Source organism: Anthonomus grandis, chromosome 9, assembly GCF_022605725.1.
Source record: "Anthonomus grandis grandis chromosome 9, icAntGran1.3, whole genome shotgun sequence".
NCBI lineage: Eukaryota > Metazoa > Arthropoda > Insecta > Coleoptera > Curculionidae > Anthonomus > Anthonomus grandis.
This window is the reverse complement of record NC_065554.1, coordinates 5,846,068-5,872,758: the sequence shown is the minus strand read 5'-3', so window position 1 is coordinate 5,872,758 and position 26,691 is coordinate 5,846,068. Positions and strand designations below refer to the sequence as shown.

General features: G+C 32.9%; 1 protein-coding gene across 1 annotated transcript; it reads right to left on the bottom strand.

The window, feature by feature from the left end:
* On the bottom strand, positions 1-14,053 carry LOC126740655 (procathepsin L-like). Its single transcript, XM_050446773.1, has 4 exons — positions 13,992-14,053; positions 13,588-13,718; positions 13,202-13,531; positions 1-653 (listed from the first exon to the last, which is right to left on the bottom strand). The coding sequence occupies exons 2-4, from the start codon at positions 13,675-13,677 to the stop codon at positions 102-104; spliced, it is 972 nt and encodes a 323-aa protein (XP_050302730.1). The 5' UTR covers positions 13,678-13,718; positions 13,992-14,053; the 3' UTR covers positions 1-101.
* Positions 14,054-26,691: the final 12,638 nt, after the last annotated feature.

Sequence of the window (26,691 nt, the reverse complement as noted above, 5' to 3'; positions counted from 1 at the left end):
TTCTTTAACTAATAATATCCATTTATTTATTTACCATTTTGCATAAAATTACCAAGCATATTAATATAAAATAGTATAAAAACCTAATTTTTTAATTAGATTTAGATGTTAGCATAACAAGCCTGGGAAGCTATTCCACACATATTTTGCCCTCTGATCATTTTCATGTATCCAGATATTCCCCAAGTTGTTCCCCAAGAGTTTTTAATTAACCAATAATCAGTTTCATTTTCTGATCCGTAGCCAATGGCCAAAACACCATGTGTTACACTTTTAGAGCAATCCTGATCCTGGAAGATCCCACCGGCATAATTTTTAATAAGATAATGATTTATAGCTACAGCTACAGGACCAACATTTCCAACAGCGTCAAGCAGATCTGTTTCGTTGTTATCAGCTACAGATGTGTAGCCAGAAATATTGAGAACGGAGGATTTGTTCCTGCAAGTATTTACTTCTCCTTCATAAGGGTAATCGTCATAGTATGCAATTCCGTTGTCCTGAACATATTGTAAAGCCGACTCAGGGATCCCACCAGTACAACCAAAACAGTAATATCCGTTTTCAATAGTCGCGCAGTCTAAAAGGTTTTGCTCAGAAAGTTTTACTAGTTTTCCTGTTTTTATTCCATACATTCCTTCTATTGTTCCAGCCTAAAAGAGATTAAAAAAACATATTTTTAGTTTGTTAAATTTCACATAATAATTTATTAACAATTTAATATCTTATGAAATTTAAATGTTAAAAATAAATCAATCTGATAGATTGTTTCAGTATCAAGCTTTCCGAGTCTTTGTATCATTAAAAAATTTCACTAGTTAAACTGATATTATTATTATTTGTAACCTATGTAAAGAAGGCAAATGATAAGTAATAAAATTGAAAGAAGACAGGACATAAGGGCATAATTTTACTAAGTTATTGTAAGTTGTAATATTGTCTTTGAAATTAAAAGGTTGATATATTTAAAGGTAGACATAGATATATTGAATTAGAGTCCTCTTAGTTCTTAAACTATTTTTCAAGAAGAGTAAAAAAAATAAATACGTGGCTAATTCATAGAAAATATAATTGCGAAGACAATATATTATAAAGATCTTGTGATCTTGTGAAAAAATGTTAAGATAAAGTAACCTATAAAAAAGCAAGTTCTTTCTTGTAAAATAATAGGTACGACGCTTGGAAGTTCTAAGAATTCGTACGTTTATTGGAAATGTATGTATTTATGATTATATTATTTTAAAAATACTTGTTATTGTTATTGTATATGTTATTGTTAGCACACATTAGCACACTTTTTGTAGTTATTCCATAAGAATTCAATTTAAGAAATTAAGAAAAACATTAAGAAAAAAATTTACATCTTTCTAATAACTCTCTTAAATAATAAGTAATTCTAATTAGTCTATTGTAAACGATGATTCCAATAAAGGTACAGCTAAAATACAAAGTGATAAAAATGACCTGTTATTAGGCTAACTGCTATGTTTAAAATTTTGTAGTTAAATTATTATTTTATTAATTATTATTATTTTGGTATGTAATAAAAGCAAATATTGTATCTTAATATGTTTCAACTTATGGTCAAACTATTAATATATAAAAATTTCTGACTAAAATTTAGTCATGCAAAGTTTAATGCCTTAAATGGTTTTTAATAAATGTATTAATACAGTTTAAAATTTGAATTTTAATATTAATTTTTTGAGGGTAGATTGATATAAAAATACAAAACACAATAAAATTTCAATAACAGCTTAAGTAATAATTAATGAATAAATATTAAAGAAATATTATATTAAATTTAAATTTCTATGCTTTGTATACTTCTTATATACAAAGGGGTTATTTTATGAATCCAGGGCAAATCTCCAGGAATTGCATCGATTGTGAGAAAACTATATATATGTATATGCAGGAAAAATATAAAAATTTGACATTATACTAAAGTCGATAATGATATTATGTAATTAAAATAGAGGTAACTATTTGTATAAGGATACCTATTCTGAAAATTTGTAAAAGAAAATACAACCAGAGTATAAGGATAGGATAAAGATTTCCATATAGGAAAAACTACCTAACCAAAAGTACCGTTATCTTGACAATATTTTAGCCGAATTCCCTCATAGACTTTATATATTCTATACCTATATATCATTTTGATCTATGAAACCTATTATACATTTATTACCTTTTATCATGTTATATTGCAGAAATATTGCAGCAATAATTCTTTTTATATATTACTTCTGCAATATTGTCACAACATTACAGTAACATTGCATTTAAAATATAACAAATATAATATTACATGTTTATTGCAAAAATAACATAGCAAATGCAATATTGCACATAAATTGCAAAGTTAATAATGCACATACAGTGTGTCCCACTTAAGGGTTAGCCATCCCTCTAAAATGTTTGTTTCTTGACCAATTTTCAAAAACTTATTTTTGTTAGATATATGGTCAAAAATGACATAGAAAGCAGGCCATGGCCTACTATCAAATTCAAATTTGAAGTGAAAATCGAGAAGTATAGTGTTAGGGATATTTATTTTTGAAAAATGGTACTGGATTATTGTTCAGGACCACTTAAAACATAAGTGTACCAAATTTGGTTATGATAGTATATAGGGTGTTGAAATAAATTAGAGTCAAATTTTTAAAAGGCGCAATAACATTCTTAATCAAATACGAATATTTGTTAAATTTTTGGCTAATTGGCATGCGTCTTGAGAAGACAAAGGTGGGAAATATCCTTCAATAAACAACAATCGATCATATTATCATACTATTTTAGGCTTCACAATAATACAACTTCATTTAAAATTTTTTTCTTTTTATTACTTAATAATGTAATGTAGACTAAGCAGCAAAGACTGAAAATACTTACCTTAAAAAATTACCTTAAGAAACACCAAAGATAATAATACTACTAGTATTTTATCTTTGCTAACACTCAAATTTAAAAATTAATGCCACAAAACTAAATATTAGTTCCTTCAATATGTCCTCCATTAATTCTTATAAATTTTTCTATGCGTCTTCTGTTGTTTACTACCACCCTTCTTAACTGTACCCTGCTTATTTCATTACACTCTTTTCTAATGCGCTCACAAAGATCATGTAGAGTTTGCGGTCTTGATTTGTACACTTTGTTCTTAAGGGTTCCCAAAAGAAAAAATGTAAGGGACAAAGGTCGGGGAACGTGCTGGCCACTGAATTAATGAACTGTTTCGTCCTATCCATCGATTCGAATAATTTTCATTTAGCCAATTCCGCACTACCACTGCATTGTGGATAGGCGCACCGTCAAATTGTATGTGTAAGTTTCTTGTTTCGGCTAACGGCAAATCGTCGATTACGTCACTAAAATCACCTTCCAGGAATCGAAGAAAATTAAGTCAATTTAGATTTTCAATAAAGAAATACGGCCCGATTATACGTTCGTTCAAGATACCGCACCATACGTTAATTTTCTGCGAATACTGCCTTTTACATTGTATCACCCAATGGGGATTTACGTTACTCCACATTCTACTATTTTGAGATGACACAATGCCGTTTGTAGTAAATGTTGCCTCATCGGTGTATAAAATATTTTTCAAAAATATAGGGTTAGCTAAATACTCGTCTTGTAACTACAAACAATATTCCATCCTGCGTTCTTCATCCCCGTGTTCCAAAGTGTGAAGGAATATAGGCTTGAAAGGCTTCTTGTTATTTTTCGATGTAAATGAGGACGTACTCCGCCTACTGAACCCGACTGATCAAACCCGTAGTTTATTCTGGGTATTGTTGAATGGTGGATGTTTTTACCAGGATGTCTCCTGTTAAATTCCGCCGCAGCTTCACGAAATGTTGTAGCTCCATTGCCAACTAGCCGCACTACTTCAACTCTTTCGTTTAAATTATAATCACCCATAATTATTCGACAAGCAGTCAAAATGAACCAAATGCATGAAAACTTTGACAAACTGTCAGGAACATTTACTTTCATAGCATACTTGGGTAAAATTCCCACAAAATAATTTTTAACCTCATCATATCTTTGGAATTTAACAAATAAACTCATAAAAAAAACAAACAAATTGAGCCCAAAATAGTATGATAATATGATCGATTGTTGTTTATTGAAGGATATTTCCAACCTTTGTCTTCTCAAGACGCATGCCAATTAGCCAAAAATTTAACAAATATTCATTTCAATTCATATTTTAATATTTCATCTGCAATATTGTGTATATACTGTTAACTTTATTTGCACCTATGTTGCACGTGCAATACTTTTGCAATATTTAATAACCGTCACAAATGCAATATATATCACTGAAATGCGATGTGAAATATTGCAGCCATATTGCTTAAGTAAGATATTTAATAATTGATTAAATAGCTGATAAATTTAACAGGTATCTGCTAAATTTTGCAAACAAATGTTTATTTAGTTGGTTTTAATGAAATATAATACTAATAATCGAAATATATGAATAGTATAATTATTTATTATTATCCAGGTATGTAGATAAACATACATATTTAACAAAAAACGCAATTACTTATATTACAGAATTTATAAACTTTATTCCTATACTAATTGATAATATTCTAATTGGCACTCATACAACTTAATTCATGCTCGCTATGTAAAGAGTGGGAAAAGTTACGTAAGTTTTATTACTGTAAAGTAGTTTTAAAATTTTACATTGTACACTTTCGCAGGACCATAAATGCATTTCTTTACTTTATTTACATACGTCGATACCAAGATCAGAAGATTTAAAACTGCCAAGTTCGTATAAACTATGTAAAACCACAGTCTAACAAAATTGGTTGACAAGTTCAAATCTATATACTTTGGTAAAACTTCCAATTCTTTGCCAATTACAACATTTTTATCTTCTTTACATGCAAAATTCATTACAGCTATAACTAGTACCATCATACATACGAACACAATTGATTTTCTCAAGTATTCTTAAAGATGATGTGTGCTTAACATATATGGACATATATTTATATATATATATATAAATATATAAATATATATATATATATATTTATCAAACACAAATTCCTGTATGTTTTACGCTCTTATAATAAATAACTTCATCTCAATGTATAATATTATATCCTTTAAGTTATTCATTACCTTTTATCAATAATATTATTAATAAGAATGGAATATTAATTTTGTTATATTTTATCGATATTGCAAATTCAATATAAATTTAATATAAATATTGCAGCAATATAAATGAAAGAGATAAGTAATATTACGTGAGTATTACTACAATACAGCACAAATATTAATACAATATTACAGTAACCTACCCCATGAAATATTGCTATAATGTTTCAGCAATGTTGCGGATGCAATGAAAAAGGCATGCATTAAAATATTACTGCAAGGCGCAATATTGCAGATGTTATATTCCCGCAATATTTCTGCAATATAATTTGCCGACAGGGTATTTACAAGTTAGGGTAATTTTTTTAAAGAAAAACCACTACTTTTTAAATTAAACTCGAAAAGAGAGGACATATAATGTAAACCCTAAATGAGTCCCGTTTAATTTTTGGACCATATACATAGATTTGGACTTGCTGTACTTAAAAACCACTTTTATTGAATGACATTCATTTTACAGATGTTGCAAAAAAATCACTTTTGCACAAATGCTTTAATCAATTCTACTACTTTACCCAGTAATATTTTTGCAAAGCCTCTGACCACGTTTAGTGACAAAAAAAAACGACGAAAACAGTTAAAAACTTTTTGTTGTTAATATAGATAAATGTAAATAGTCGTTTATCTATAGTCAATAAATTTAAAGATTATATATCTAATGATGCAATTCCTGTAGGTATTATTATACCCATATTAAAACATTACTGTGGCATCAAAAATTGAGCACCAACAAATTCAACTCATTCTACCTTGGTGAGTAAAGTATTCACTTATACTTTGCACTACTGGATTTATAATGACTTTGATTGAAATAATAAAAAAAAAGAAAAAACATAAAACTTCACCCAACTTACTTAGTAATAAAAAACTGAAAAAAGAAACTCTGAGCCACTTCCTAAACAAGGTGAGATACACTCATAATATCTTAAATAGAAAGGGGAGTTAAGTGATATACCATCTTCAGGCTCTTGAAAAATGCTTTCCAATAATACCATAGAAAGCCACATTTCAAAAAATTCATCTGTTTATGAAGGACAGCCCGGAGTATGTTCGCCAACTAGTAGCTAAATTTAAAGAAACTGGTTCTGCCACGAATAAAAAGAGAAATCAACTGAGACTAGTCGATGAAAAGCATAAATTAAAATTCTGAATCACTTTTGCAATGAATTTAACTTGTCAAGCAGCTATAGCAACTCGGGAATCAATAAGAAAGGTATTTAAATTTCATAAATTTTACAGCTATAAACGCCAAATACAGGAAGAACTTGGTGACGACGACCCTCACAGAAGAATCCCGTTTTCTGAAATAATAACAGATAGAATTACGGAAAACCATGACTAGTTAATAATATTTGTTTTAGTGATGAATTACCTTTTATTGAAACATGTTAATAAGCAAAACTGTCGTTATCGGAATGAGAAGAATCCACATGTATTTAGAGAAGAGCATAGCCAGTACCCCCAGAAAATTAATGTTTGTTGGTATATTGGGAAATGGAATTATAGGACCAATATTTACACTAATTTAAATGGCGACTTGTATGCTGAAACGCTATAAAGGTCTATTGAACCACTAATATTGCGGGAATTAGAAAATCAGAGTGTGTGTCCCACACGGAAATTTATATTTAGAAGATTAAAAAACCTAAAACTATAAAACTTTGTAATTAAAAGTAAATTTTTAAAACCAATAGTTTTGAAGATAATAATTTAAATAAAATTTAGCGTTTTTTATAAATCACCATGTAATTCACGAACTAATAAACATTTTGCAACGCCGTAAAAAGATTTATAATAAGCATCAAAATTACCAATTTTTTTTTAAATTTAAGGGCTCTCGTGTCTCCAGAAGCAGCAGTAGTCACACATAGCAAATAGGACACTCTGTATATGTCAAAATTAAGGCAAACCACAACACCTTATCCTAGGAGACAAACAACCTAGCCTGATACCTGATACTAATTGGATACCCTAATAAACTACCAATAATTTAGAATTTACGAGGACACTGGAGCATGAATTAAGGTCTAAACGAGCAGCTTGAATCTGAAAAAGAAACGGCAGAGAGGTTTCAAGTGGTATTGACTGAGCAACACACCGAACCCTCGAGAATCATTATATAGTTATCGAATTTTCCTTATTTGTTGACATAATTTTTGTAAATTACGAAAATAGTATTAGTATTTAAAATTACCGATTTTTATATCATTTCTTATATCAGAAGTGGGATAGTATTCGCGACTTTATTTGTGACGGGTGTGTCTTTTGCAAGCGGTCATATTCCTGAACTAAAAAAGGAACTTTTTTAATCTTATGTAATTGTACCAGTTATAATAGAGGAATTCGCAAAAATTTTGACCGATTCTATCAAGGACTTAAGAGATGCCACAGTGCGGTAATAAACATCTTTCGAGGTGCCTTGTTTTAAACCCAATCAAAGTAACGACAGTTCTGTCAAATAGTGAAATAAAAGGAAGAAGTTGAGAGAAACTTTTAATTATTCTAGTCATGTGCTATTAGTTAGGGTTCAGCGTACTGTTTGGAGAAACCAAGAAGTGGTTTTCCTCTTGGAAACTATTGAGACTTGTGATGAGTTTAGACATACATTATCCAGTCTTTATCCTGCCAAACGAAATCTTAGTGACAATCTTAATTGGAAAAGGGCTTATAGGATGCTAATTAATTTTGCGTTTATTGTAAAGAAAGGTCATTGTGCTACAGAGTGGTTTTTTAAGCGCCGCGACTCACCATCTTCTTAGTCACAGGTCAGTTATTTTTCAGTTAAGGTAAATCACGATTTTTGTGCTAATTTTCATAATTATTTAAGGTTTTGCAGTAAAAAACTGTTTGGTAGATTCGAAACCTGGCAACCATCCGAAAATACATTACTGTTAAAGACGTGCGGAGCATGGATAATTCTCCGTCTCATGGTGGCGGCATGGAGAATTTTTAATAATTATAAATTTAATTATTTGGTGTATATGTGAGCTATTTGCAAGCGAAATTAAGTTAATAAATATTAAAGTATTCTTACCTTTTTGCAATTAGATTTAAAATAAAAAAAATACAATTTTTAAACTCTACGAGTATATATGTTAAAATCTACGATATAAAACATCGATCAGTTAATCGATGCTGTAATGTACAAACCTTAGATATTAAATTTTATTTAAAATTTAAGGCAGTGTTTTGTAATGTTGTACGAAAATAGAACTTGTATCACCAAAAAAATCACCACTTTTTAATTTATTTCTTACATATATAGGTTTGCGAAAAACATTAAAACCACCCAATCTTATTTTATCAGACTTACATAGAGGATGTTTAGAATCTTAAAAAATATATAAAAAAGCTAACAGCAAAATGGAAAAATTTATTCTTAAAAGACGTGTTTTCCTGTAAATGACAATCAAGCCACATGAATTAATGTCCGATGTTTTTTTTTTTTTTTTTTGGGTGGGTGGAGAAATTCTTTATGAACACTGGTTACGCGGCGCCGCCCCCAGTAGTGTGGGACTCAGTGTCGAGTCTGTTTCGTCCTATACCCACTAAAACTCCACCGCTGGGTGGTGCCTTGTGGCTCCCTACACTGCGGTCTGCTAAGAAGCAGTCCTATTGTGTCCCATATGTTTAGTCCCACAGGTTCAATTCTGTAGCTTCAAGGAAGTCCAGGATTGTGCCCAGTGGTAGATTTCTTATACCCTCTGGTGCGGGTTTCTCTTCCCCCAGGAATGTTGCCCTGGTTTGATTAAATGCTTCACAGAAGCACAGTATGTGAAGAGTTGTTTCGTCCTCCTCATTGCATCCCCTACATAGCGAGGTAACTGATTTCCCTAGCGTATGCAGGTGTTTCCTGCTGGGTGCATGGCCTGTAAGTAGCCCTGCGACCCTTCGCAGTTGTTGTCTGGAGAGGCCCAGTATGTTCTTACCCTTCTTGAAGGGTGGGCTGCCTATAAGTTGTTTGGATTGTGCCATCTTTGGCAGCTGCTCCCAGTAGAATTTGTTCTGGTTTGTTAGCCAGTTGCCGATTTCCCTCTTCCAGGTCTTATCGCTGACATAACATGTTGGTTCAGGGCCTGCCAGGCTGTTGCTGGCTCCCTGGGTTGCAAGTTGGATAGCCCTTCTTGCAGCCTTGTTGTTGCCCATATTCTCTGCTAGGATTATCTCTGGCCTATTTTGCGCTTCGGCGAGGTTCCTGAGATCCTCCCAGCAGCTTTGTACAGTCCTTGACTTAGTCTCGAACTGTTGTAGTGCAAGTGTCGCAGCCTGGTCTCCTGTGAAAATTGCGAAGGTTTTGCCTCTTGGCAGCCCTTCTCTCATCAGTTGGACACAGGTTTGAATTCCTATTATGCTTGCCTGTAAATTTGTTGTTTCGAGGCCCAGGTTTAGCATAAGTTGTCTGCCCTGTTGTTCGTCCTCCACCATGCCCACAGCTACCCCGATCTTGGATCGTTTGGTTGCCATGTGCCATACTGAGTAACCTCTTTGCCTGAGCCTGTTCGCTTCTGCGTCCAGTGGTCCCCTTTTTTCTTTAATGATAAAAGGTTTCTCTAGGTATGTGACCTTGGATCTTGTCAAATAGGGCATTGTGCCCATCTTTCGATAGGATTGTTGCGCCATTTGACAGCAGTCTTTTCGCCCCCGTTATAGCTTCAGCCCGTACCACTAAGTGTAGCGGGCTTAGTCCTATCAGGTTCTCTAGGGCAGCAGTCGGCGTTGTTGACATCGCTCCTGTTATGCCCAGACATGCTATTGGTTGTGTTTTGTTGAGTATCTGTATTACAGTCCTCTTTTCTGCCGCATGCCACCATATAGGTGCTGCGTATGTAATGATGGGTCTAACCATTGTCGTGTACATCCAATGTACCATTTTTGGTGACAGTCCCCATGATCTACCGAACATTCTCTTGCAGTACATAAGAGTTTTCGTGGCTTTATTTGTAGCCTGGATTACATATTTCTTGAAGCTGAGTTTTTTATCCAGGGTTATACCTAGATATTTGACCTCGTCTTCAAGTCGCAGATTTTCTCCATAAAATTTTATGTTTCTAATGGGCTCTAGTTTCCTTCTTTTGGTAAAGGAAACCAGAGTAGTTTTTGTGGGATTTACCCTTAGTTGTTCTTCCTCACACCAGTGCTCGACAGTAGTCAGGGCTCTTTGCATTTTTTCGAATACATAAGCCTGACTACCCCCTCGTGTAAGGATGACTATATCGTCAGCATATCCTATAGCAAGGATAACCTGCCTCTCCAGTCGTATCAGCAAGCTGTCCGATACAAGGTTCCACAGCAGCGGTGACAGTACGCCCCCTTGCGGTGTTCCCCTGCACACTTTGGCCTTAACCGTTGTGCTGTTGAGATTTGCTGCTACTTTCCTATGATTTAGCATTTGGGCGATCTCTTTGTTGTTCAGAGATTGTTCGACCCTCTGGGTTATCTCGTGAATCGCTGATTCACAAGATTTACCTGTTTGGTCGGCATACTGGTGTCGATGTAGAGGGTTGACCCGTAATACATTGTCCCTGATATGCCTTTCTATGAGCTTTTCCTCTGTTTTTAGGAGGAATGATGTAAGGCAGATTGGTCGGAAGGATTTAGGTTTCGCATAGGAGTCGCGTCCCGTCTTTGGTAGAAATACTACTTTTGCTTCCCTCCAACTCTCTGGTATATGCGCCGTGGCTAGACTTGCCCGCATTATTTTACATAGTGCAGGCAGCAGCAGTTCGCTACCCCGCTGTAGCATGACTGGCATTATGCCATCCATTCCGGGAGATTTAAATGGTTTGAAGGAATTTATCGCCCATTTAACCTTCTCGTAGGTTACTACCTTTTTCGCTAGTTCCCAGTGTTCCCTTTTGCCCCTGTTCGGAATGATAGGAGTTGGGTCCTGGGTATGTTCTGGTTGGTGGAGAATTTTCGATCCCGGAAAGTGCGTGTTCAGCATTAAGCCAAGCGTTTCTTCCTCGGTTGTCGTATATTCTCCATCGGGTTTTAGACAAGAGCCTAGGGTTTGTCGTGGCCCTTTGGATATTGCCTTGTGGAGTCTAGCATATGCTGGTGTCTCTGTTAGGTCCCGGCATAGCTTCCTCCACCCTTCTTTCTTTGCTCTTTTTATAGCATCATTGTACCTGGTTAAGTGTTGTCTGTATAGATTCCACTCGCCAGTTCTTTTGGCTCTGTTAAAAAGCTTTCTTACTGTCTTCCTTAGCTCGCCCAATTCTTGGTTCCACCATGAGGTGTTCCCTGCTTGACGTGGTTTGCTTAGTGGACATGAGTTTTTCAAAAGCAATTTTAATAGCCTCAGTGACTGACTCTGTCAGCACTTCGAGCTCTACATTGTCTTTTGCCTCCGTTGGACAGTTTTCCAGTTCGCGTCCTAGTATCTCATTGAAGAGGTCCCAGTCCGTTTTCCTGGCGTTCCTGTACGTCTCCGGATTTGTGTCCATCGATTCTAGATCGAATCTTATGTACCTGTGATCCGACAAACTTGGTTCGTCAGATACATGCCATTTTTAAACGAGGTCGCAGATGCGTCCCTTGCCAATGGTTAGATCAATTACTTCTCTGCGGAGTATGTTGACGAAGGTCGGTTCCTCCCCCACATTAAGTATATTTAGACCGGAGGCAGCACAGTAATTTAATAATGATTTGCCTCGTTTGTTTGTTCCAGTGCTTCCCCAGATAGTGTGGTGAGCATTGGCGTCACAGCCTATTATAAGGTTTTCCAATATTTGATGGTCTATCAACCTCCGAACTGTTGTCCGATGTTAAAAAGAATAATATTATTTATCCGATTACTAAAGAAGATTATTGAATGGCTGTTATTGTGCTAAATTTTGTTCGACTTTTCTCAAAAAAATTGCTAAGAACCAGCGTATGTCAAATTTGTAATGCTAGTAAGTCACACGAAATTGAAAATGTCAAAACAGTGGGCTGCCAGAGGCAGTTGTGCATATAAATCTCCTGATGGACCCGTCATAGTAAGTCACATATTCACCTCATTTTTAAAGATAATAAAATAATTTATGTAGACTAAAATTTATCAATACTTTATAAATAAATGATAATGCTCAAAAACTATTTTTTTGATTTTGTTAAAAAACAAGAAATAAACTTTTGAATTAAACATAAAAAAACAGTCTAGTTTTTTAAAAATAATTTTATGTAATAACTTGTCTGCAACCTATGATATAAACTTTTAATTTTTATCCTGGACTTGTAACTAGTATTTTTTTTTATTAGTCAATACACAAGAAGATTCCTAGTATAGGAAAAAACACGTATAATCCTATATTATATTTCCAAAATTACATTACTAAGTGTCCGACAATCGTCAGTGTCGAATTTCTTGCAAAGGACTGAAAAATTTTTTATTTAATTTTTTAAGCTAGGTAGGATTGCCAATATATATATTACTGCACTCATTTAATTCATTAGATTGACAGAAACATAACTATCCTGGGAGCTACATACATGCAATAGCCATTATGCAGTTATTTCTTATGTATTTAATTTAAGCGATTGTAAATTGAAACTCATTGCGAAGTTCGATATATAATATGTTACTAATTTTTTTTTGGAAGCAATATTTTTTAATAACATTTTTTTTTATTCAATCAATATTTAATGAGTTATTTGCATTTAAACAATCCTATTATTTATAACTTTTTGCTGTCCATTTTGATTAAAAAATATTTATTAAATTCGCATCGCAAAAAACATAAAATAAGACGCGTTTTAGGCATCTCACAGCCATAAGCCTGCAGAGAATATTCATAATATGAGAAACAAAAATGACAATAAAGTAGCGCTCCCTACAAGTTTTATATATTCTGTTAGTATTCATCGTTGCTGTGAGAATCCTAAGTGCCGTAATATATTTGTCGAAGGCATACCCTCTCTATATAAAACTCCCTGTATGTCTATTACTAGATTCATAGAAATAGAAAGTTTGAAAGAAATCATGTGATAGATTTATTGATATATTTGTTTTATTGCTACTTACAACAGTAAAGGTCCAACAAGATCCACACGATCCCTGCTGCTGTACCTCGTTAACAACTCCCTTATCTCTCCAATCAATAGAACTAGGAACTCTTACTCCTGAAGGTATGTGATAGTTTTCGTTTTTGATATGTTCATAGGGTAGAACTCCAACAAGTTGATTAAACTCCTCATCGGTCCAATCTGACATATGATTTACTGCCTGGTACCAAGTAGCTTCACCCTTTTCATATTTGGCGTTATGTTCTTCAATAGATTTAAGGTTGGATTTAAAAATGTCATAGCGACGGACTTCTTCAGCTGGCGTTACATAGGTTTTGCCATGCTTTATCTTCAGTTTAAAGAAAAATGACAACTTTTGCAAACAACCTTACTTTTAAGACTTACTTTAAATTCGTTCCACTGTTGCATATTGGCGTTAACGATGATTACCGAGTAAATCATCATTCCTAATATGGCCCACATTTTATTTGACATAATCGGCTTACAGATAATTTGAAATAAATATTAACATTCACCTAGAATATAATGAATACTATTAATAGTAATATATGGACAAAATAATCCTCATATTCTTCTCTATATTAGATGTATGTTTAAAATTATATTTGGCATCTAAAATTTAAATTTATTCCAAAATCAAGATAAAAATATTTATTTAATAAAAAAATTTGCTTATTAACATCACTACATACAATACAACTATTTTAGAGGCAAACTAAATACTAATTTTTTAATACATAAATAAAGATATATGTATGTACAATAAATATGGCTATATAGTTGCTTACCTTTTGCTTTACCGCTTACTCTTATAACTGCATATGAAAATGTGGCAAAAACAGGCTTTTATATTATACAACATATTTTATCTAGGTTTTTTTCAAAACGATAAAAGCGAATTTAAATCAAGTTTTTTCAATAATTTAAAATTACTAGAGTTTGTTTATTTTCTTAGTTCGATAAGGCATTTACAAAAGACCCTTCAAATTGTACTTGAATGATGACAACAAATGCAGTGATTTGTTTATTTAATTTTAATTTAAGTTTTTATTTTAAATCGTATGTTTGGTTATTAATTTAGTAAAAGCATTAATGTGTCATTTAATTTTGGATGAAAAATCAAAATATTTACATAATTTTTAAGATTCGTTCATTCTTTGTCATATCTTATATACTATACAAAGAGCAATAAATGCACAATTCATTATTATACTATCTTAGGTATAAATTTGTAATTGATTATTCAATTTTTTGAAGGTGTTACTAAGAGTAACTTATATTGCTGGTGCTTAGGTAAGTTAATATAAATGTTTCATTTGATAAAATCATTATGTTTTCAAAAATGTAATTTTTTATATTTATAAATAGTTATCACAGGTAACGTGATGTATATTTTCAAACAGTATAAAGAGCAAAGAATTTTGTTTCAATAATAAATAGAATATAAATAATCTATTGTTGATCCTGAGACAGTTTCTAGTTTAACTGTTGCAAGTAAAGTCTATATACAGAGGTCGGCATAAGTGCCAACAATTTCAAAAGGTCTGTCCTAAAAGGTATGTTTGGTTAACCTTAATGATTCCTTATCTAAGCCAAATTCAATTACTAATTATAAGCTTGTTTTTGCTCTTTAAAATTTTTCTGAAAAAGTGATTCTCACATTCAAATAAAATGTGGATATTATTCTAGTATAAATTTACTTCTTTTCGAAAAAAATTGTACGAAACACGCAATAATCAGAGAAGAAATTACATTTTTTAATTCAATTTCAGCGAATAACAATAACCAGATATGTTGTAGTAATTGAATTTGAAAAGTTGTAGTTATCAAAATTATTATAAGGCTAATTAATCTAATACAATAAAAATATTTTAGTTTAGTTTCGTCTTAGAAAGAAAACGATATTCTAGCAGTCCATCTTATTTGATGGGCTTTAGAAATTCTTAGAATCAAATGTTAAAACTAGTAGAAATAGAGGAGTTGTGTTATGCGATGACTTAAACCTTACTTTCTGGAACATTCTGTTTACAGCAATGAACTTTTGGATATAATAGCACCTAACAGTATTACGTACCGTATTGATGTTCCTACAAGATTCCGCTATAAATTATATTTGTAGTAGACTTTGCCTAGCTAAAGCCGGCCTCACACGACTGGTATACTTGGCCAATATTTGTCACTGGCGAACACTTTCCATGTCGTGTGAGTGGTTTACTTGTACAATTATTGGTGACTGGTGAGAACTGGTCAGAGTCCCGCCGTCTGTCGGTAAAATTATCGCCAGTCAAAAGGATTACCATTATTGGTACACTTGACCAGTCCATGCATTTCTATACTTGTGGTTGCGCTCACACGAGCTGTAGTATGCCTGTGCCTTTCGGCGTCGTCATACTAAATAGTGTGTATTCTAATGTTGTAGGGAGTAGGTGTGTAGGTCTAGAAACTGGATTCTTTTTTGCGTTTGACATTTGAAAATGGAGTGGTCAAACGAAGTATTATTAGAGTTTTTGGATTTATAGGAAAACGAATTCGTTATATGTCACGTAAAACATTCAGAACATAAAACCCGCAATGCAGTTAATGATGCTTGGAAAAGAATCCAAGACAAAATAAGTATTGAATGTTCAATTAAAGAGCTAAAAAAGAAAACAGAATCTTTGATGTCAACATTCCGTCCTTTATTAAATAAAGTTAAAGCTTCATCAGGAACAGGTAGCGGTGCAGATGAAGTTTACAAATCAACTTGGTTTGCTTACGAGAAAATGGCTGGTTTTTTACAGGGAATCTGTAAACCTCGAAATACTCAAAACACAGAGGTAAGCATAAATTTATTATTTGCGTTTTATTATTTAAATGTTATAAATAGTTTAAATTAGTTTTGATAATACATAGCGTGTATATTGAGTAGTTACTTCCTTCCCCTTGAAAATTGGTAGGTATCTGAGTAATTCATTTAAAAAAAAATACGGTTTTAATTTTTTTTATGTCAGGGCTGCATTAAAGGGGTGTAATTGGAGATGAAAGTTTATATACAGTTCTTTATTTATGAAGATATACTTATGAAAATTTGTATTTAAGCAGTTCATTTGAAATAAAAATTACGGTTTAAATTTTTTTTATGTCAGGGGTGCATTAAGGGCGTGTGATGGGGGATAAAATTTTATATAGAAAGTTCTTTATTTATTTTATTTTATTTATTTATTTATTTAATCAACAAACGGAACATCGACAGACCCAGGGTCCAAACAGATGTCCACAAATTTCTACAAGATATACAATATACAGTGTACTAACTAACAATAGTTGCATAAGATATAGTTTTAGTATCCTATAAAATTTCATACAAAGACCTTGCATTACGTTTAAATCCATTAAATGACAAAGTAAACATATCAATATTTGCATATTTCATATTATAGGAATTAACAATTCTATTTAATGGAGCATTTCTACCTACATTAGATAATATGCTCGGTGAATCCAAAATATTATTTAACAACTTAAACAGAAAAAAAAATATCGTTTTGTTCACGACGAGTTTCTAATGAAGAAAAGTTATATTCTTTTCGAAGAAAAGATGTACTAACATCTCGACTGTAGGTTCCTGTAGATTTAAAATTAAGATATCTTAAGAAATTGTTTTGTACTACTTCTAATCTGTGTTTGTAAATAGCATATTGTGGCATATTTTGAAGGTATACTTATGACAATTTGTATTTAAGCAGTTCATTTGAAATAAAAATTACGATTTTATTTTTTTTATGTCAGGGGTACAGTGGTGCATTAAGGGGGTGTAATGGGGGATGAAATTTTATATAGAAAGTTTTTCATTTATGAAGTTATACTGATGGAAATTGGTATTTGAGTTTGCATGTTATGTATTATATTTTGTTATGTTGGGAAGAAGGTGGCAAGAGGGTGAAACTAAAAGATGCTTATTTTTATGAGAATGGAGGGGCGAACTAATAAGAAAGGAGTACTAAATGAACACCCGGTATAGTATGCTTTGAATGATTAATTTAATAATTGAATATTTATATTAGTTATAAATTGGTATTACTTAACAATAATCATCCTGCCAGGGAACCTTTCCGGTAGATTTAAAATAACTACAAAATGATTTCCTTTTTTCCTCTGCTTGACGTCCTGGTTTCCTTGGTATATTATGAAGTGGTAAAAAAGATGAGATGGCTTGCTGATCTTGCCGCCACGTACCAAGTGTAATTTGACCATCTTTCTCTGTATCGAAAATACCAGCTGGTACGTATAATGGAGCAGAATCCTTACTTCTTCTTAAAAAATTGTGAAGCAACACACATGTCATAGCTATTTTTGAAACTTTTTCTGGTTCAAGTAGCATAAGTCGTCTGAAAACTCGAAAGACCGAAGGCACTATTCCGAATACATTCTCAACAACGCGTCGAGCACGTGACAGACGGTAATTAAAGATTCTTTAATCACTTCCTTTTTCATAAAGTCCTTTATATGATTTTAATATATGCGGACCTATAGCAAAGGCATCGTCTGCAACGAAAACATACGGAAAATAGGTTTCTGTGTAATTAGACAGTGGTTCGTCTTCAGGAATCTTTAAAGAATTTTCTTCAAGTTTCTTAAATAAAACGGTATTGCGAAACACACCACCGTCACTTATACGACCCTGACATCCAATATCCACAAATGAGAAACAATAATTATCATCAATCAGTGCCATTAAAACTACACTGAAAGTGCCTTTGTAATTGTAGTATTCTGATCCACTTTTTATTGGATTACTATATGTTTCCCGTCTAGAGCGCCTAGACAGTGGGGAAAATTTCATTTTGCATCAAACTGTTCTGCTATTTGTTTCCATTCTTGTGAAGTTTTTGACATCTGCAACAAACGTAAAAAAATATAATTTTTTTAGGAGTTGGATGTAACAGCAGACGATGAAAATAAAATCTTAGAGGAAGCCTCTCAGGACGTATTTGGGGATGCAAGTACGGAAATCAACATTCCCACAGATACTGGTAGTGCAAATGCAGAGGAAGATCCAAGCAATTATTCCACAAAAAAACAATTCAAGTCACTGGCATATAAAGAAAATCGCAAAAGAAAAGCAGTGGATGTAGTACAAGAGCGTATGGATGAAGCATATAGAATTTTAAAAACTTCTGTAAGTAGCAAAAAGCCAACAATCAGCCAAACGTCGCTGTTTGGGCAGTTGGTCGCTCAGAAGTTAGAAGCGTTGGATGAAGTGGAAAGAGCGATAGCTATGAATGAGATTGATAATTTGCTATTTCGTGCTACTATGAGACATATGGATCAGCGATCTCACAATTTATCTCGTTGTAATAATATAACTCCTGAACAATATCCTTCCTATGGCAATCAACAGCATGCGTACCCTGTTTCGGCAGTAAACTATTCATCACCTGCAAATTCCTATACCTCTCAGCCATCTCCAGGGCAGAACATCTTGCAACCAAGCCCTAATCAGTACGAAAATCAGTATCAAGCTGCATCACCATCAATTACAACCATGGAGCCTGCTAAATCTTAGAATGGACAACCTGGTACTTTCATTCCGGTACCGCAATTTTCACCTTTATAGTTGGGTAGTCAGTTACTTTTTATGTTTAGGTTTTGATATTATTCAGAAAAAAAGTATTGATTTATGTAAAATATACCGGGTAAACCTTTTTATTCGGGGATATAGGAGAATATACATTATGCAAAAATGTGAATAACAACAACACATTTATCATTAAACTTTTAGTATACATATAGAGAAAACTCATGCTATTTAAGCAGTTATAAAATTTTCAATGATGTAATTTCCTATGTCTGTATTTTTACTTAAGATTAAATAAAGATATTTCCAAAATATTATGTAAGTACTTACCTTTATTTGACCTTTAAGAATAATAATTAGAGCATCGCATACTTCAAAAACACACTTGGACACTATTTGTGCTGAGAATTTGAATAAATAAGACAGACTTTTGAAACTATAGCCAGTTGCAAAATATCGAAGTGCGACAGCAAACCTTTCTTAAATCGGAATTGCCTTTCTCATATTGGTATCAGTTTTCTTTATCAGAGGACCGATTTTATTTTACAGATATTGAAAATCAATAGAAGACAATTCTACAGAAATTTTGAAATAGGCCTGAAGGTTTTTGTTTTAGGTCCTGTAGCATGTCTGTGGCACTATATCTGCAACAAAACAAATTAAAACAATATTATTGTTGACTGGCAACGATACACATACAGGGTGTCAATTTGAAAACTTAAAGCCCCCGTATAAAATATAAAAAATTTGAAAAAAAAACACGTCAAATTTATTTTTGAGGGGAAAATTTTTTAGGTTAATTTAACCTAATTTAACCTATCTTAACTTCTTAATATCTATCTGGTGACGCTAATTTGAGAACCTGTCAATTGTCAAAAAAAATGACAACTGACAGGTTGTCCAATTAGCGTCACCAGATAGATAGTGAAAGTTAAGACAGAAATGTGAAATCCATTTTGCTCTATTTTAAACAGATTTTGCTCTATGATCTCTAAAAGATTAAAAATGGGCTAATTTTAACAGCTGTTCTTTTGGGAATGGCAAGACGGATTTGAAGTTTGATGGTATTTTTGGAAAGAAAATTGAAAGACCTTTAATATGATGTATCACTCGACCCTCTTTCTGTTTAAGATTTTAGGGGTGTATCTCACCCTGTCTAAGGTGCTGTAGATAGGGACGAGATAATATGCTTATTTTTCTTCGCCCTTTATCTTACAGAAAGTGTTTTCAACCTTTTTTTTGTTCCTAAGATATTATGGTATTTCAGCCTTTTTTTTATTTAGTTTTTTGTTCCTAAGATATGGCCATTTCAAGTTTTCAAATTATCACCCTGTATATACGTACTCGTATATGCTGACAACATTCAGGCGGTCAAATCAGTTAAATAAAACTTTTTTAATAAAGTAGTGGTACCTTTTACGTAACTACTTACCTTTTTCGACTTCTATTTAAAGATACCATCCACCATCTTCTCTTCTTAATTTGTTTTTTTTTTTAATTTTAAATAACACCCACTCATAACCACAAACGCTGCAGCAGCTACGATATTTTCAGAATAAACTCTATTCATGATGGCCGACACTCATATAACACCTACATCAACTACCACCAACATTTAGCAGCAACATCAACAAACAATGCACACGTCGTGTGAACGCCATGGCTTATGTATTGGTGTGTTGAGCTGAGATACTTGCCAAGTATACCAGTATTGGTGTACTTGTCAAGTACACCAGTCGTGTGAGGCCGGCTTAAGGAAAGGTACAGCACGTGTTTTTCGGCTCGGTTGCGCAGTAAATTTGTTTACGCCACTGCCAAAGCAACGGTATCGATCGCCTCGATTTGCATATAAAGAGTGCCGTTGCGTTAATTCTTATATTTGTGTTCTGTGCCTTTAAATTAAATGAAATTAAATTCAAAAAAGGCGCGCTACTGTCGCTAATCGCGCGTTATTAGGGGACAAAACTTGGCGCAGCTTTGAAACAGATGGTGTACCTTTCCTTAGGTAGACAAGCTCTAACGCTGATCGCTGATATAGTCAAGTATATCTAAGTAGATTTTATTGCCCTATCTGACTATTCTTCTCAGATGGTGAAACTTAAAATTATTAAATAAAATTATTAAGTTTGGTTACAAACGTTTGTTAGTAAAAAAGTGTAGTACTTTTTCTTCTTTATTAAATAGACAGCGATTTTAGTGCATAAAACTGAAAGGGTAGTATAGTGTATTTTAAGTTTATGGTAATATTTTAATTACATATAAAAATAGCGATTTTCTCTTGAAGAAAATTTCGTATAATAAAAATGAAAAAAACCTTGGCTTATCCGAGACATACCTAACCTATCTCGAGTCATAATTGAACATTTTTATATAATAAAATATGTAATTTAGGCATATAATAACTTCTTTAACAATTATTATAAAAAGTATAAGAGGGAATGCAAAAAGGTTGTTCAAAGCGCAAAGAGGATGCAGAATGATTTGCTATATAATAAGTCGACAAATAAAATTAAAACGGTGCTAAATATTATTTCAAAATCTTTGAAAAATAAATCAAGACAAATTTTTTTAGTATCTTGTGAAATTATATAATTATTACTATTACGGTGAATTATGTAATGGCCTTAATAGTTTTTTTGTAAATGCTCCTCAACATCTGTACTTAAACCAATATGCTAATAATCGACTTTTATTTCGACACAATAATAAGGCTTGTTGAAATGTTTTTCTCACCAGTAAATATATTTGATGTTTTAATCACATCTAAAAAAATCACATGCTTTTGGTTTAGATGGTATTTCCACCAATATTATTAAATTTGCATTAGAATTAAATACCGATTCACTCCTTTGCTACATAAGTATGTCTCTTGCGTCGGGCACCTTCCCGAGAATTTTTAAGATAGCGACGACTCATTCCTTTGTTAAAAAATGTGATAGAGAATGTTGTTTGATAAATATCGCTCTACCTCTCTACTAAGTTCGGTCTCAAAGGTTCTTGAGAGAGCTGTTTTTAAGCAAATAATTTTTTTTTGTATTTGTGTGAGGTTTTTACAGACATCAGCATGGTTTTATTAAGGGTTAAGGCACTTTATAAATCTGTAGTTTCAATGTAAAACTGCCTAAGTGAAAAATCATTGTTTTGAGAAATGAGCAAATAAGCTTTTAGACATATTTCACGCGCATGTATAAGTTAATTAAATTATAGTTATATTAATCCTTATTCGTCAATAACTAGTAACATAGATTTATTTATATTATGTTGATATAGGGCTATAATTTACGAAACAGTATATTTATATTTATTTAACAAAATTTGGTCCATACTAAAGTATAGACTTAGACTGTTTTTCTCAACAAATCTATAATAAAATTTCTATATTCATATGAAAAGCTTTATTTCAAGTAATAACAACTTAGTTTTAAAAAAAAATTGAAGATGATTTACATCAAAATGTTCCAAAAGTCATGTTTTAATTTTTGCATTTCATTCCGCATTGCAGGAATTCTTCAGAAGACTTTTTATTTCTGTTATTCTTTTCTATTTTCTGTTACATAGGTTTTTTCATTTTTATCAGTACTTTTATTGCTGTTATTAAAATCCCGCCTTAAAGCTTTAATTCTTTTTCTTGAAATTTCATCTGGCTCATTATGAGAATCCGAAGTTGGTAAAAACTCTGGATCAAATGACATTATTATCACTAGCAAAGGGTTCGTCATCTTCTTTATCGTGAGAAAGTGCATTCACGTTATCAGCTTTCTTATTATCATAAAAATCTGGAATAAAACTCAGTCTAAAATTTCTGTGCTGAACTAGAAACTTGACATACTGCTCGATTCAATGATAGGATCACTGGTGTGGATAATTGCGATCGCAATTAAATTTTCTGTCAGTTCGAAATCGTGTGGCTGTATCGTGACTTCTGTGAGAAATCTCAGTAAAATATGCCTATATCGGCTGGTGACTTTAATATCAACTACACTGATGAAACCTTGTCACGTACTTCTCTTTTAAGTATTTTAAATTCTCACGACTTGAAAATGCACGTTCTTTCTCCCAGACGAATAACTTCTTCATCTACAACTACAATTGACTATTGTACAAATTTTGATGACTTTTTATCTACAGTACTCCCATCTGGTATTTTCGACCATGAAGCGATTCTTGCTAAAATGCCATATAATACTGTATTATCTTCATCTCATTATATGGGAAGAATTTTCAGCAGGAGAAATTTCAATGCTTTTTCTGCTGCTACAGCTTCGGTAAATTGGAATGCACTTGAAACGGCTTCTGACTCACTTACTTTATTTTTTCAAGTTCTGTGTGATAAGATCAATCAGTGCTTTCCTAAAATGAGGCTTAAAACTAAGAAACGAAAACCATGGGTTACAAGAGGCCTTAGAATTTCAGCTAAAAACCTTCGTTTTTTGACTAAATTGTGCAAATATACCACAAATGAAAATATCCTTGTATATCATCAGAAATACCGTAGTCTGTACAGAATGACAATTAAAGCAGCAAAATCTAATTATTATAGGGATCGCTTAAATATGTCATCAAATAGGCAAAGAGAGTGTTGGTCGATTATTAATGATTTTAGACATTGCCATAGAAAAGTATCTGAATTGGAGTTGAGACCTGACATTTTAAACGACTATTATTGTGATATACCTAATATCTTGCTTAAGGGCATTCGTAGTAACATTGATCCCTTACACTATCTTCAACAAGTGTTGGTTGAGCATTCATTTTTCTTTCATCCTGTCGATCTTACCGAAGTAAAAAATGAAATCAAACGCCTATAAAACCATAAATCATCTGGAGCTGATGGGATATCTTCGAGGTTGTTACTCTTTTTGCCTGATTCAGCCTTAAATGCTTTAGTTTCTGCCATAAACAATTCTTTACACATTGGCATTTTTCCATCATGTTTAAAAGAGGCAGTGGTTATCCCTCTTCATAAGGATGGATGATTTGGATCAGCCTTGTAATTTCCGTCCCATTCTATTTTGTCTACCCTCTCTAAGATAGTTGAAAAACTTGCAAAAAGCAGGATTTTGTCCTTTTTACATCATAATGGCATTTTGTCTGCAAATCAGTTTGGATTTAAAGCCGGTAAAGGGACTCATAATGCTGTTTTTAGCTTTTTGGAGAGCGTCTATGTGTCCTTCAATTCTGGAGAGTCATCGGCGGCAGTGTTTTGTGATCTATCCAAAGCATTTGACTGTGTGGATCATGGAATACTGTTATCTAAGCTCGATAAATATAGTTTTAGGGGCGTAGCATTGCGATGGCTTGAGTCCTATCTATCAAATAGTACTCAGAAGGTTACAGTATCTGGGCGTTTGTCTGCTTCTAGATCCCTAAAATGCGGCGTTCCTTAGGGTTCAGTGTTGGGACCACTGTTATTTTTACTGTTTGTGGATGACTTGAGTTCATTAAAACTGCAGGGCAAGGTGGTTCAGTTTGCTGATGATACCACCATACTATGGAGCCATAAAAATTCTGATTATATTAAGACTTGTATCCTTGAAGACCTTCAGATTTTATCAGGGTGCTGTTCTTCCAACAGGCTCGTGTTTAATGTAAGAAAGACGTCTATTATGGGGTTTAAGTGCGATGTTCAGGGCCTGATGTTTGACGAAAATTCCCTCTTGCAGAATAAAGAGTGCTGCAAGTTCCTAGGAATTACCATTGATGGTCGCCTTCGGTTTGAAGATCATATTTTACATTTAGCTGGGAAATTATCTTCTGGATGTTTCGCAGTAAGAATGGCAAAACAAGAGCTGGGAGGGGTGATTGCACGTTCAGTGTACTTCTTACTTATTGAATCTCATATTCGGTATGGCTTGCCTTTTTGGGGTTTAACCAATAAGGGGCTACTTAACATTGTCTTTGTTATTCAAAAAAAAGCAGTTAGATACCTGTTTTCTGCAAAGTTAAGAGATTCTTGCAAACCCCTCTTCATTTCTGAAAAAATCCTAACTCTTTTTTCACTCTTTATCTTAGAAACAGCTGCTCTTATTCACAAAATTCTCAAACTACCCTCTGACACTGGCCATTTGACTTGTCGTGTAAATGATGTCCCCCTACCTATTCCTACGTCTTCCCTTACCAAAAACTCATTAATTTACATAAGTAAAAAAATTTACAATCATGTTCCTCTATGTGTTAGAAATATATCGGATGTTTTGTTAGTTGTTTTATTTAGTTATCTTTAATTCAAGTATGTTCAAAAAGTTTTCTCTTAATTTTGATCATTGTTTTGTCAATTTTATTTTTTCAAAATTGTATTTTTGTTTTGTTTTTTCAGCTTGTAGGATGCTTGTACACAAGATTATTCTTACGTAATATAGCACATTTTCTTTCTATCTTTTTTATTGCTTGAAAAATGAATGAGTGTTACAAAAACAGTCTATTTTACTGTCTTCGAAATACATACAAAAAATTATTTTGATAGGTATTTTTTCTGTGCTTTACACGAATTTTTAAAAAAACTGGTGTTTTTTCAAATGATACTGTAATGGAAAGAATTTTTCTTTCCGTTACAAACGTTGTTTTCCGTTGTTTTTTGAACTTCTATCAGTATACGATAATAAATAACCTCACAGAATGAAAATAAGTAAATCAGGTATGAGCAGTTTATACCATAAGTCTCAGACTAAGTTTCAGTTGTTTTCGCTTTTGTGTTATTTAAAAATAAAAATAAAAGAAACAATTATACCCCAGGGCCATAAAATACGCACTAAACACGTTACCCAATAAGTTTGATTGGGCTAGTATATTATTATAACATAATAAAAAAGTAGTAGTAAGTGAACTTGTCACACAATATGTGAAAGTTTGGAATTGGAAGCACACGTCCAATTATTTGCTTATTGCTTATTAATATTAATCCAATTATTTGCCTAATATGTGTTTGAAGTTCATCAACGGTTCTGTATTTTTTTTATACACCTCATTTTTTATGTAACCCCAAAAATAAAAATCTAGATGGGTTAGGTCTGGTGACCTAGGTGGCCAACGAATCGGGCCACGTGTCGCAATCCATTTATTGTCAAATAGTCTATTAAGTAATATTCTTACATTATTTAGTTAATGGGGAGGTGCTCCATCCTGTTGAAAATAGATTTGTTGCCGCCTCTCTAAGTTAACATTATTCAAATAATCTTCCAGCGCTCCAGATAATATGAGATCAACATATCTCCTTCCAGTCAAAGTGCCATCATAAAACAGAGGTCCTATTACTTGGCTTCCTATTAAGCCGCACCAAACGTTTATACTAAATTGATTTTGAGGATTTCTGGGATCAGTAAGGAAAAGATTTTCTTGGGACCAGTAGTGTACATTTTTACGGTTAAACATACCTTTGTTTGAAAAATTAACTTCGTCGCTCCAAATTATACGGTTTAAAATATTATCATCAGCTTCATATGCATTACGTTACCAGTTGCAAAAAGCAAGTCTTCTTTCGTTATCGCCAGACAACAATGTTTGTACTGGTCGATACTTATATGGCACAAATTTGTGTTTCTTTAAGACCCGCCAAATTGTTACTAAGCTGACACCGTAAGCTCTTGCTAAATCTTTAGTTGAGTTTTCCATATGAGCTTTAAAATATGCCAAAATAGAAATTTCAACATCCTCGCTTACTATAAATTGGTTCCTTCTTCTAGTTCTTTTAAACACGTTTTCGTTCTAAATTTTCTGTAGAGAATTAAAAAGTATCTTCGGTTTGGCAAGTTACACGTCTGGAATCTCTGGCGGCACTCTTCTAGTGCTCTCTCACTATTTTTTCGACATACAAGGTAACATTCTAACATATCACATTTTTCAATATGCGTAAAAGGCATTTTACTAATTTAGATTTTACAAAAATCACAAACTTTGCTAACATGTAACTGTCAGTATTTCTTTATTTAATAAAA